This window comes from Aquarana catesbeiana, linkage group LG02 (genome assembly GCF_042186555.1).
Source record: "Aquarana catesbeiana isolate 2022-GZ linkage group LG02, ASM4218655v1, whole genome shotgun sequence".
Classification (NCBI taxonomy): Eukaryota; Metazoa; Chordata; class Amphibia; order Anura; family Ranidae; genus Aquarana; species Aquarana catesbeiana.
The window spans coordinates 154,282,309-154,296,444 of NC_133325.1; the positions used below are offsets into that span (position 1 = coordinate 154,282,309).

General features: G+C 42.9%; 1 protein-coding gene across 1 annotated transcript in view; it reads right to left on the bottom strand.

Moving 5' to 3' along the window:
* The window catches only part of RAPGEF3 (Rap guanine nucleotide exchange factor 3), a 184,337-nt gene extending 170,520 nt beyond the window's left edge, over nucleotides 1-13,817 (bottom strand). The window contains exon 1 of the mRNA XM_073613650.1: nucleotides 12,841-13,817. Within this exon, the coding sequence (XP_073469751.1) occupies nucleotides 12,841-13,011 (171 nt within the window). The 5' untranslated portion in view covers nucleotides 13,012-13,817. The remainder of the gene's footprint in view (nucleotides 1-12,840) is intronic.
* Nucleotides 13,818-14,136: the final 319 nt, after the last annotated feature.

A 14,136-nucleotide genomic window follows, 5' to 3' on the forward strand; every position in this document is an offset into this window, starting at 1 on the left:
TCACCCGCACTTTTGAAGTGCAAGGGTCTACTTGCTTGGATTTAAATTAAAAGGATTTTTAGGTAGACCTTTGACCTATAGTCAGAAGCTAGTAGTGTAACAAGGAACAAGGGAAGCGGGTTCGAAATTAAATGGAAATCGAGCTGATCAATGTTTGCTATGGCAGCACAGACAATCCTTCTTTGCAAAACTTTCATTCATATAATGATACTTACTCACCTCCACTTCACTGCCAAAGCATCTATTTATAGAGCAGGTAGTACCAGAGTGCACATTAAGTTCCCAGAAACACTAATGACTATCTATATATGATATAATACGTATATTAATTATTTCACGGTAAGTGTAGCACAACAAATATGCAATGTAAATGTCATGCAGCCTATACTTACAGTATGTCAGAGTTTTTCCCAACAGCCATGGCCCATGAGCCTCAGTATGGCCCTGAGTAATGCAATTTATCTATTAATAAAGCTTAAAAATCTAAATGTTTGATGCAGCTGTACAGTTAAAAAGGACTTTGTTACCATTTTTTACAGAATTAAAAAAAATACCTACAGTGCTCAGTCATTTTAACAGTTCCACTCTTTATTTACTCTGTATTGCAACAGGCACGACTTACTAAAGAAGTTGCAATTTACAAACACTTGTTAAAGCCCAACTCTGGGCAGATAACAAATCATCCTTTGCAGTGGGGCTGTGCTCGTGCTGCAAGGGTTAACAGCTCCTTGTCTAGGGGAGAGGAGGAACAGCGTTACTTAAATAATCCTTTGCTCCCCCTAGCTGGCAGCTCTCCCCTATGATCTGGCGGTGGTCTGTCCCTCAGCGTCCTCAAGTCCAGAGTAGGGCTGTGGACCCTGCTTTGGTCTTCATGACGTCAGGACTCAAAACCGTTACAGTGCGGAAGTGCAGATGCAGGGACCAATCTAGCTGTGGGGAGGATCCGGTAAGTATATCTTTTTCTTGTTCCACTAGACTTAAACGAGCAATTAACCCTTGCAATGCGTGCAGAGATTTTTTTGCCTGGAGTTTGGCCCTAAAGCAGCCCATACGGGGTTCATTTTTTTTCTGCACTCAACCAGCGGGTTGAACGAAAAAAAAAAATGACCTGGTTCCCCCATCCACACATTCAAGATGGATGGAGGAATCCTTCCCGCTGAGTTATTGTATTCTGACAGCAGGGAGACCTCCTCACCATCAGAATTCACTGTTAAGTGCTGCCGGGAAAAACCTGACAGGCTGGTTGTACAGATGTTGATCTACTGATTGACTTCTATACAACCAATGAACCAGTCAGATTTTTCCCAACTGATCAGTGTATTCTGACAATGAGGAAGTCTCCACACTGTCAGTAGATCGACTTCTGTACAACCAGCCTGCCCATACATCGATCAAAATTTGGCCGGCCCCTGCTTAATCAAAATAATTTTGATCCATGTATGGCTGGTTTATAGTGGTTGTAAACCTCAGACATGAAATAAGAACAAAACATATCCCTTTATTGTGTGTATTTGTCTCAATTAAGAGCACTAAGTGTCAGTTTTGTCTGCTGCTTCGTTCCTCTGCTATCTTCATGAATCACTTATGACAAGTTTTCTTGACACCAAGAGAAAAATGGTGACAGGGGAGGGCGCTCCAGTAGATTGACAGCCTCAGCTCTGTGCCTGTGTGGAGGGGTGTTCTTTCCCTCCAATCAGCTGCCAGAGCTCTCCTCACTGAGTTCTGCAGAGTGTAACTTCAGCTCTCCGCCCCCTTTTTTCTGAACTCCCAGACAAGCTTTAGAATTCAGCATTTTGAATGGATGTAGAGAAGAAATGGCCGCAGATAAACAGGTACAACTTAAGCAGGAGTATTTGTTTCATCTCTGTGTATCACCTGAGGCCAGTCACTTCACTAAGTATATGTAAGGCTTTACAACCACTTTAAATCATTACTTTAACAACGTAGCTGGGTAAGGAAAAAAAATATATAAAACAACCATACTGGGGAGTATTTGCGGGCTCTGGCAAGATGGCCGCATAGCCTGAGAGATCTGCGCCGCGGCTGCTAATACTGGGCCATTCCAGCATGCCCAGAGACTTTCTCAGGCTCCCCACTGGTTCACACAGCTTCTGGGACCCTCATGCTGTATTTATGGCCAGTGGAGCGGGATGCCAAACCCAATCCCGGCTGCTGCCAGCAACCTTCTCTTCACAGCCTGGTTCCAAGATGGCTCACTTTATGAAAATCCAGTGGCGAAGGTGAGACTTTAAGGTTTCCACTCCGACGCTATTACAATTGCGAGGGGCACTAGACAAGGGCAATCCAGTCCGACCCAAATATTCATGGAGTGGTGGACAAAGTGCGCATTGTTTGCGGACAATTTACCTCTTTTGTTACTTCCCCTTTGATCTCTTCCTAACTTGACCTGTCTTCTTCATACTTTTGGGTGTGTATCAGATCTCCAGGTGAATGAACGTAAATCAGTTGCTATGAATATCAACCTTCCTTTGCCTTTGGTATCGCGGCTTCAGGGTGCCTTTTCTTTCACCTGGAGAACTGACTTTGTCCCATATTTAGGGATTCGTCTGACACCTGCCATGTCTACCCTTTATAAGGCCAATTAACCCCCACTGTATAAAAAACTGGAAGAAGATCTACGAGGGTGGATGCTCCATGATCTGTCCTGGTTGGGTAAAATTCATTCAGTCAAAATGACACTATTACTTCATCTATTATATTACTTTCGCTCTCTACCATAGCGATTGTGCATTCGGAACTATCCAAATTTCAATCTGAAATTATTCACTATGTTTGGGGTTGAAGGGTCACAAGTTTTCGAAACAGGTCCTTTTTGCCCATAAATTGGAGGGAGGACTAGGACTTCCCCACCTAGCGCGGTATTATCAGACGACACAGATCGCTCAATTATCGCCAGTATATGCCCGTTCAGAGAAGCTGGATTGGACTGCTATGGAACGGAGGGTGGTCAATATGATTCCCTTGAATTTTGTCAAATGGCTGCCTGTGAAAAGCAGGATGCCTATTTTAGCTCCTACTTTTTCAAACTCTTTGGTGGTGTGGGGTCGAGTGCAAAACAATCCTAAGCTAGTTTCCCCATTTCATCCACTGTCTCATTTGTTCAACAATCCTGCTTTTCCCTTGGTCAGGATCCCGAGGCCTTTTGCTGGTGGCTTAACAAAGGCCTCTACAGGATTGGCCACTTCCTTACCCCACAAGGCCCTTTTACTCTGGCACACTCTGAAATATTCAGATTTCATCAGTTTCCCATTTCCTTCATTCTTTGGGACCGTTAGTTACCAAAGATCCCAAAGTGACTCCCTATAAATCCTGGTGTATTCAAAAAGCAGGCCTTGGGGGGGGGGGGGGGGGGATCTCGATTATCTATAGGCTGCTACTTGCCTCCCCTGACAGATTCCCTTACATGCAGGTGTGGGATACGGATTTGGCCTCTGATAAGCCACTTAACATGTAAGGGCTTAATGAATATCACTCTTATGGAAGCAAATGTAAAGGTAATGATCAGGTGATACATGGTTCCCTATCGTTTATCCAAGCTTTCCCATCTTCCTCGCCCCTGTGTTTTTGCGGCTGTCATTCATTGGGTACTATGTATCATATCTGGTGGGAGTGCCCGAAACTTCTGGGTTTTTGGAATAAAGTATTTGCCTTGATCCCGGTTTCTCAGCAACCCCGTATTGCTCTTTTAAATTAAACGATAGAGAACCTACCCCCATCAATGCAAAGATTAATCTTCTTTATGTTCCTAGCTGCCAAACTTACCATAGCCCCATCATGGAAGAAGTCTTCTGTGTCTATGTCTATGTATAGGTGGAAGGTATCCTGGATTATGCTAAATGAACAACTGACTAGTGTCTGATTGTAAGCTCTTCTGAGCAGGGCCCTCTTAATCCTCTTGTATTTTATTGTATTATAACTGTATTGTCTCCCTTTTATATTGTAAAGCACTGCGCAAACTGTTGGCGCTATATAAATCCTGTATAATAATAATAATAATAATTAATGATACCACTAAACGTTTTGAGGCTGTTTGGAATCCTTGGGCTAAGTATGTTCATGTTCAGCTCTAGGCCTCTTGGTTCTGTTATATCTGATCCTTCTGGAGATGTATATGGCCCCCTTCTCTCCTGTCCTTTCTTTCTCTTCTCCAGCTCTTTGTTCTAAGTTTACTTCTTCTTCCTTAGTTTACTTTGTGGTTTGATACAGCCTGACATATTTTGGTTTCACGGGTTTACGCTATGATATATTTACCTAGAGTCAACCAGAGCTTTGCATTTCTAAAATGCACAGGTATGTTAAGTTTATAATTTGCTCTAATATTGGGCTACCTAGCGAGTCAAAGGTTGACCCTGGATTGTCATATGCACATGTTTATGTTCTAGTCATTTTACTGTGTCTCCATTAATATCTGCCAGGGCTCTGGCTAGTGTTGTGCTTGCTCTGGTAATACTTTTCAATAAAAATTATTGAAAGTAAAAAACCATACTTGTGATCTCTCAATGTTGATGGACAGAGACTACAGACATACTACAGTAGATGGTCGGAGTCTGCAAACTTGCTACAGGAGGTGATGGAGGCTGGAGACATGCTTTAGGAGACAGTAGTCACATTATACACTACTGCTAGAGATCACTGCATGAGACTGCTCCCACATTTGTGCTTCCTACAGCCCTCTCAAAAATTACTATTATTACAGCTATTACTAAGGAAAAGCCATTATATGGGTGACACAGTTGCTAAGTGGTTAGTACTTCCACCTAGCAGAACTAGGGTTGCTTGTTCAAATCCCAACCATAGCACTACCTGGAGCTTGCATGTTCTTCCTGTGCCTGCGTGGCTTTTCTATGGGTACTCCAGTTTCTTCTGACACTCCAAAGACATGCTGGTAGGTTAATTGAATCCTGCCTAAATTCACCATAATATGTGTATTGTATGTGCATTAGGGATCTTATGCCGCGTACACACGAGCAGACTTTTTGACCGGATTGGTCCGACAGTCTATCCGACGGACTTTCGGCAGACTTCCAACTGACTTTCCGAACAAACGGACTTGCCTACACACGATCACACCAAAGTCCGACGGATTCGTACGTGATGACGTACCACCGGACTAAAATAAGGAAGTTGATAGCCAGTAGCCAATAGCTGCCCTAGTGTTGGTTTTCGTCCATCGGACTAGCATACAGACGAACAGACTTTTCGATAGGAACTGGGTCCGGTGGAGTTCCGATGTAAAGATTTGAAACATGTTCCAAATCTAAAGTCCGTCAGATTTTCGACCAAAAAAGTCCGCTGCAGGTCCGATGAAGCCCACACACGGTCGAATTGTCTGCCGGATTCGGTCCATTGGACCAGTCCGGTCGAAAAGTCCGCTCGTGTGTACGCGGCATTAGATTATAAGCTTCTTGAGGGTAGAAACTGATGTGAATGTACACTATAATACCAAAAGTATTGTGACGCCTGCCTTTACACGCATATGAACTTTAATGGCATCCCAGTCTTAGTCCGTAGGTATCAATATTGAATAGGTCCACCCTTTGCAGCTATAACAGCTTCAACTCTTTTGGGAAGGCTGTCCACAAGAAATAGGAGTGTGTCTATGGGAATGTTTGACCATTCTTCCAGAAGGGCATTTGTGAAGTCAGGCACTGATGTTCATCCGTAAATGGAAGAAGTTTGGAACCGCCAGGACTCTTCCTAGAGCGGGCTGCCTGGCCAAACTGAGCGTTCGGGGGAGAAGGGCCTTAGTCAAGGAGGTGACCAAGAATCCGATGGTTACTCTAATAGAGCTCCAGTGTTTCTGTGTGGAGAGAGAAGAACCTTCCAGATGAACAACCATCACTGAAGCATTCCACCAATCAGTCTGTATGGTAGAGTGGCCAGACGGAAGCCACTCCTTAGTAAAAGGCACATTACAGCCCACTCGGAGTTTGCCAAAAGACATCTGAAGGACTCTCAGACCATGAGAAACAAAATTCTCTGGTCTGATGAAACAAAGATTGAACTCTTTGGCCTGAATGGCAAGTGCCATGACTGGAGGAAACCAGGCTCAGCTCATCACCTGGCCAAAACCATCCCTACAGTGAAGCATGGAGGTGGCAACATCATGCTCTGGGGATGTTTTTCAGAGGAAGGAACTGGGAGACTAGTCAGGATCGAGGGAAAGATGAATGCAGCAATGTACAGAGACATCTTTGATGAAAACTTGCTCCAGAGAGCTCTGGACCTCAGACTGGGGCGAAGGTTCCTCTTCCAACAGGACAATGACCCTAAGCACACAGCCAAGATAACAAAGGAGTGGCCATGGGACAACTCCGTGAATGTCCTTGAGTGGCCCAGCCAGAACTCACACTTGAACCCGATTGAACATCTCTGGAGAGATCTGAAAATGGCTGCGCACCGACACTCCCCATCTAACCTGATGGAGCTAGAGATGTCCTGCAAAGAAGAATTGGAGAAACTGCCCAAAAATAGGTTTGCCAAGCTTGTAGCATCACACTCAAAAAGACCTGAGGCTGTAACTGGTGCCAAAGGTGCTTTAACAAAGTATTGAGCAAAGGCTGTGAATCCTTATGTACATGGGATTTTTTTTGTTCTTTATTTTTAATAAATTTGATTTCAAATAACCACTTTCCACTTTGTCATGAGGTATTGTTTGTAGAATTTTGAGGAAAATAATTAATTTAATCCATTTTGGAATAAGGCTGTAACATAAAAAAATGTGGAAAAGTGAAGCGCTGTGAATAGTTTCTGGATACACTGAAGTACCTGTAATAAATATAAAAGAACGGGAAGAGGTAAAAAAAAAAAATAAAAGGAATGTAGAACACAGAAAAAGTAAGGTGTGAAAGAAATAATCAAACCATTACACTAATGGAAGCCAGTTTAAAGAATATTTTTCCTAGGTAAAGAAAACACAGACTATTGTCTGCACTGTCCCTGGGGGCCAGAGAATAACTACTAAAGGGTGGAATGTGGCCCCTGCACTGCACATTGGGCACTAGAGGATTAGAGGAATCTGCAAAGTTCACAAACAGGCCTGTAGTGGATCTTGCTCCAGTTTTTCACATTTGCTCCATGGGGAAGAGGAGAAGTCTCCTGCGACCCCTCTCTACAGGCTACTGGCCATGTAATGTGCCTAAAATAGTAACGCCACCACCAACCAAGCCATAAAAACTGCAGCAAAAGAAAGTGGGGCTGTTTTCCATAGCAACAATTTAAATTTAGAAAGGCCTATTTTGAAAGCTTGATGTAAGCTTCCACCAAGAATGCAGTTCTTTTTTCTATGACAAAGTGCCAATGCAGGCATAAAAACCAGTCGAGATGCTTTGTAGTAGCTGTTCCACCAGATGAATGGAAGTTTTTCACAAAGCTGACATGGGTATATTAGAAGTGGCAAATATGCCTGGAGATTGTCAGTCTGCAGAAAAAGCGATGTTTCATATATTCCTTACTCGTTCCTTACTTAGAGCAGCATCTATTTCCTACATTATGTTTAATTAATCTGTCAATGCAGATGTGCTCAAACATGGCAAAGTCCATTGGTGGAAACAAACTGTACCCTGCTGCTTCTTCTTTTTCTGTTATTGCTTATTACTACTTGAATTATTATTAGTAGTAGTATTTTAATACTTTACTGTATATTTTATTATTATTATTATTATTTACATAATCATTATGTTATATTTATATTATTTTATTATTATTTAATTTATTGATCTGTCATTACTTTTTACTTCTGTTAATCCTTCTTCTGTCTGTTATTACTTGTTACCATTATGTTATTTTTTATGTTATTTAATTATTTTGATATTGCTTCTTCTGTCTTCACTTATTACTTACTATTTTTTTTATAGCTGCTGTATTTACAAAAGGGTCACTTAACACCCTCTCCATAACTTTCCTGTAGGTATGCTGGAATTTTAATGTTGACCTAAAAAGCTGCTCTTACTTTGGAGTGTTGGACACAGAATCAGATATTGCTGTTAATACAAGAACAAAGGAATGCAGAATGTTATCTTGTATACAGCTGAATGGTTGACGCTTCTATGTACAAAAACTGGTAAAATCAGGGGGAGTTACCTTTTTATCAGCACAATGAATTGGAAATAAGGGTACATCAACATGTTTTTATTAGTTCAGGACAAGTAAAAATAAATCACAGGTCAGATTACATAAATGAGCTGTGGGTAGCATTTACGGATATTATGTAAAAGTTCCAGGAAGCAAAGAGCTATTTGCCTTGTCCATTAGCCTCAAAGGCTGCCAACATGGAAAATGGGCTAAGCAAAGCTAAATGTAATGTCATACATCTCATTTACTGTACAGATAGTGACAGATGGGTTCATTGTGTAGGTGTTACCATTATAAGACAAATATGGATTGGTGTCAGCACTCAAATTAATACTTGCAGCATCTAGGATAGCCTTTCTGAACCTTTTTAACATACAGGAACCCATAAAATAACTATCTGGTCCCAGGGAACCCCTTCTAATAATTACCAGATTTAAAGCTCATGATATTAGAGCAGGGGTCTCCAAACTACAGCGCACAGGCCACATCTGGCCCGCTACAAGATTTTACCTGGTCTGAAGCAACTTCTCCTGTATGTTGCTCTGATTAGAAGTTACTCTGATGTGAAAGATGCTCTGATGCATAGGAGGGACTCTGATGTGAGGGGGGAGTCCATTTTTTAAAGACCCTCAAAGTTTGTAAAATGTATGATATGGCCATTGTACTGAAAAGTTTGGAGACTCCTGTATTGACGCGATGGTCCCTGGGAAGAATGCCCCCATCACAGATAAAAAGATCACTGGTGTCAATGGAAACATATTTGAGAGGCTGAAATTGCTCCATGCTCATGGAACCCCTAGCAACCATTGGAAAAACCCTGATTGAGATAGGCTGATCTAGGGTGTTAGGTGGTTGGTTGCCATCATGTCAACCATGTAAAACAAATATCTCTATAGGAAACATATCTATATCACTGTAGATATTTTTAGGAGTGCAAAAAAAGAGACAAAACTTTCAGCCAGGTGCTAGCTAAATTGCCTGTGTCATTGGGGGACATTCTGCAACATCAGCGGCAGTGAGTCTGTTTCCCTCTAGTTCACAGCTTGGACACTGTATTGTCACCTCCTGAATGCAGAGCAAGAGGTCCCAGAAGAGAGTGAAAGATCTAGGGACATGTAGGCCGAGGAGCCAAGTTTACACTAAAGTCAGACCGTTGCAGCTATGTCAGCTGGGGGAGAAAGAGCAGAATGCTGGGAGAGGAGATATATAGCCTGGCCTGGAGAGGAGGAGGAGTTGCTCTCTTGGGACCACGGCCTTCAGCTGGGAGCAGGGATCTGGATGCTCAGAGGGTTGTGAGGAGCGCAGCGGCCTAGTAAGAGTGAAGAGCCTTTGGAGGATGTGCGAATGAATCCCTTCTTTTACCAACTTCCAACTTCCTATTCCCTTGAGCCTGGTATCATCAGGATTGGTGAGTGGGCAGAAGCCCACTCTCTATACACCCTCAAAAGACACTGCATGCAGACACCTTCGTTGCACTTAAGCTTTAACAAAGAGACAATTTGCACATGCTATTTGCAGCACTGGATGCCATTGTACAGAAAATCTCTCTGGGTCCTTGTTAAGCTAGCTGAAGACACTGAACATCTACATCACCAAGACTTTTCCACTCCCCCCACACACACTGTCTTTGTGTACAATATCTGCACATATTAAGGGGAACACTTTTCAGAGATTAAATGTTTCTAGTAGTTTGTTGAACAGGTTTTTGAGCCTGTGGCGTCAGGAGTTAAAGGGAGTAGCCTGACATAAAGGGTCATTCTCCTTTCCCTTTTATACCTGCGGTCAGAGGTTCTACCAAAGTCTACTGGTTGCTACTATCGATCTTACTGCAATTCTCTATGCACTGCACACCTGTTTAGGTGTGTCAAGAGTAAGAGTTTAATACTAAGGCAGGGTTCACATATGTGCGGGCGCGAGTTCGTGCCTGTGGTTCGGTGCGTGTCTGTTCACCAGTTCAGCTGTGAGTCAGGTGAGAATTTTTGCCTGAATTCACACCTGCACCAGACCCAAACGTGCACATGACCCTTTTGCAATCTGCGACCGCCCCGGACCTGTGTGAACCGGCTCCATTGAGAGCCGGTCACACTCTCCTATCATGAGAATTGGATGCGGGGAAATCCGCATCCAATTCGCATATTAATGAACTCTGCCTTAACCGCTTCAGCCCCAGAAGATTTTACCCCCTTCCTGACCAGAGCACTTTTTACAATTTGGCAATGCGTCACTTTAACTGACAATTGCGCGGTCGTGCAATGCTGTACCCAAACAAAATTTGCGTCCTTTTTTCCCACAAATAGTGGTATTTGATCACCTCTGCGTTTTTTATTTATCGCGATCTGCGATTGTTAGCGGTACTGTGACATTTTGGTGGACAGATCGGACACTTTTGATACATTTTTGGGACCATTGACATTTATACAGCGATCGGTGCTATAAAAATGTACTGAATACTGTGTAAATGTCACTGGTAGGGAAGGGGTGAACACTAGGGGGCGATCAAGGAGTTAAATGTGTTCCCTAGTTAGTGTTTCTAACTGTATGGGGATAGGACTGACTGGGGTAGGAGACATGTCATTGTTCCTACTTACTAGGAACACATGATATGTCTCCTCCCCCCTGACAGAACAAAATCCCTGTGCTGGCTCTCATGCCCGCAATCGCGCGTGGCCAGCGTCAATCGCGCCCACTGGCCACGCAGATCGGGTCCCCTGCCATGCCGCGGGCATGCGTGCCTCCGGCGGCTCTTAAAGGGAACAACGCACCTATACGTTGTTTTGCACAGCCGTGCCATTCTGCTGACGTATATTGGCGCGAGCCGGTTAAAGAATATTTACTTAAGCAATTTTTGTTTTATCTGCTTGAAGAACTTTAAGTAAAAAATACTTGATTACTTTGTCGCAGTCTGGTGTCTGTGTAATTGCATTGTCATTTTGAAATACTGTATGTCCGAACCTGGGGTGTCAGAGGTGTCGGGAGGCTTGCAAGGTCAGGGCAACCTTTGGGGTCAGTCATCTTCCAGCGGCCCCCACGAGGTGGCGCTGCATGTTCATTTGACGGTGCCTAAACACAATCTTTTCACAGCACATTTCATTTAGTTGTACTTTAGACACTGTTGTAATTGTCACAACAATAAAGCTGCAATGGTGAACAAAAATAAACAAACTCCAAATGTACCCTAAGGCCCTGTTTGTACTTAGGTGATTTGGAATCGCAGGCAGAATTCAGCGCAATTCTGCCTGCAATGCCAAATCACGATACAATGTGATTTTGCCATGATTGTCGCATTGCAAAATGCACATGCGTACAGCCCTGAGCAGCTGCTTGTCTGTGTTCAGGTGGGCATTTGGGGGGTGGTAAAACCTTGGATCGACCGCGGTTTTACTGCCTCCCTGGAAAATGTAAAAGTGTAAATGATCCCTAATGACCATAAAAAACATAACAAAAACATTTCATTTTCAATTCCTTTAGCTCTATTCTTATAAGTGTATCATCATTACCAATGTTCCTTATCCGCTGCCACTAGGACAGATGGCCAAAAACGAACAACCACCTCCAAAATGACACAATATTCATCAGTTAATACACATTTTAAATTGTACTTGATGTCATAGTGCGTGTGCTGCCAGAGCATCTTACTTTTACTTGTATCTTAGGTATAAATAGGCATTTAACCCTTGCAGTGTGGGGGAAGCCCCACTGCAAGAGTATATTTTGTTTTCCCCAGAGTTCAGCTTTAATATTGGTAAGACCATTATTAGGTTTTCACTAGCATCTTATAGTTCTCCTTCTTCTAGGTACTCCTGCTAACCTATTTAAACACCCTCAAAAATACATGTCCATCTAAAGCTGCCCTGTCCACAAGCTGACAACAATTCATTGCTTGTACTGCAAAGCAAACACTGTGGTCACCTGTTACAAGAAGTGGAAAATCAATAGACCTATTAGCAAGATCAATCCACTATTAAAGAATAGTTGCAAGTTGGATCCAGAAAACAAAAACTGCCATGTTAATGCTATCGACAAATTGCAGCATATATGTTTTTATTATTTTGCCTATGGTTCTGCAATATGTCACCTCCTCACTGCCTGTTTTAACTCCTAAAAGGCCAAACTACCGCACTGCTTTAATGGGTTGTGTATGGTGGTGGTACTGCTCATAGAATGCAAGAGGATCTCTAATTTTTGCAGCCACCGCAAAGCACGGATTAGTGGCCACAACAGGTGTACAGCCCTGAGCGGCTGCTTGTCTGTGTTCAGGTGAGCAGTTGGGGGGTGGTAAAACACGGTTTTACCGCTGCCCTGGAAGCACGTGTAAATGAGCCCTAATGACCATAAAAAACGTAACAAATACATTTCATTTTCAATTCCTTTAGCTCTATTCTTATAAGTGTATCATCATTAACAATGTTCCTTATCCGCTGCCACTAGGACAGATGGCCAAAAACGAACAACCACCTCCAATATTATGACACAATATTAATCAGATAATACACAATTTAAATGTAAAAAATGTATTCAGAATACCAAACGGCAAATACAGTTTTTTTTAGGACTCCTACACTCTATTGTTTTTTGACTTACAACCATTCCCTTTTCCCTGCTTAGATTTTTCCATTCAGTGGATGGCTGGTAAACTGCACATGGGAAAGATGCTTATCTTACATAAAAAATACCAGCTGGAACATTGTGTGATCAGCCACTCACATGCAACGCTTCTCATGATACAGAATCCTACATGGTACATACCCATCGGATGCCCTGGATGCTGCTGGCAAAGTCCTTAGATCTGTGGTCCACTTGGATCTCATAGGAGTAACTCCTGAAGAAATGCATCTTGTTCCTATGTCTCATGCCACATAAAGGCAAAATCTTGTGTGGAATGGAGACTAGAGAGAGCAATTCAGTAATGAGAACCATGAGGCAGGCACTGGAAGGTACTAGCAATCGTTCAGCTCTCCATCTGATCTCAGACACCTAAGTACAATACAATTGATTTCCACTCTGGTCATTCAAAATAAGTCAAAAGAATACAGTGATGGCATAGATTGCAACCTTCTAAGCAACAGAAACACAACTACCATCATCTCCAGTGGACAACTGGACCTGTCCTATGTCTAGTTCAGTGGAAGCAGGATCAGTTATACTATATAGGTGTCTCCAGCAGTCATCTTTTTGGTAACCAATTCCAGACAGGTACTCTATGGCGGAGAATTTAAAGGGCATCATTCTTCCACATTCCTGCTGCAAGTTCCAAGTCAGAGAGTCTATCTGTGGATCAGCAGAAGGCTGCTTATCAGTAAGAGCAGTCCTGTGTCTTGGGACTTAAACTCAGCTGTCAATGTCTCCTCTCAAGCTTGCAGACAATTGCAATGTCCTGTTGTCAGCACTGGCTCAGCCCTTGTGTAGCGTATATCTTCACTCTCTGACTTTATAGCTGCTGGTTGCCATACACACTTCTTTACAGGTTGTACCTACCACAACAATGCCCCAGGCACCCGCACAGAAGCTGTCAGGCAGGTTATGATGAGCCCCTTCTAATGTGGAGGGTGGAGGAGGCTTCCATGCATTATAGGCTGAGCTATCCAGGTAGTGCAAGTAATATGAAGCAGAGAAAGCTCAGGGCTGATGTTAAGACTGTGAGAGGAAGCCTTGTACTCAGCCTTTCACTGCTACACAAACACTTGGCAGGTGACCTAAGACTCTGTGAAGGAGTGAACAATCCCAGGAGAGCAGGAGGGACATGGCTGGGGAGGGAGATAGCACTGGCTGAGGCACACAGACGTGGGAGGAAAGGGCTGAATATAAACCACTACAACTACGTGGAGAAGTGTCAGAGAGTTACATGAGATTTTTCTTTCTTCACAGTAATGATATCAAGAATAAACCTTTTTTACTAGTGTTATTATTAAAATGGACTGGACTCATTTCTCTTCTAAATGCAGAAATAGCAGAGTGGTTAGCATTGTCTCCAGCTGGATGCAGGCTTTCTAGATACTAAAATGTTGAGCATGTTTTTACCAAGCGTTGTTCTTGACTAAAAAA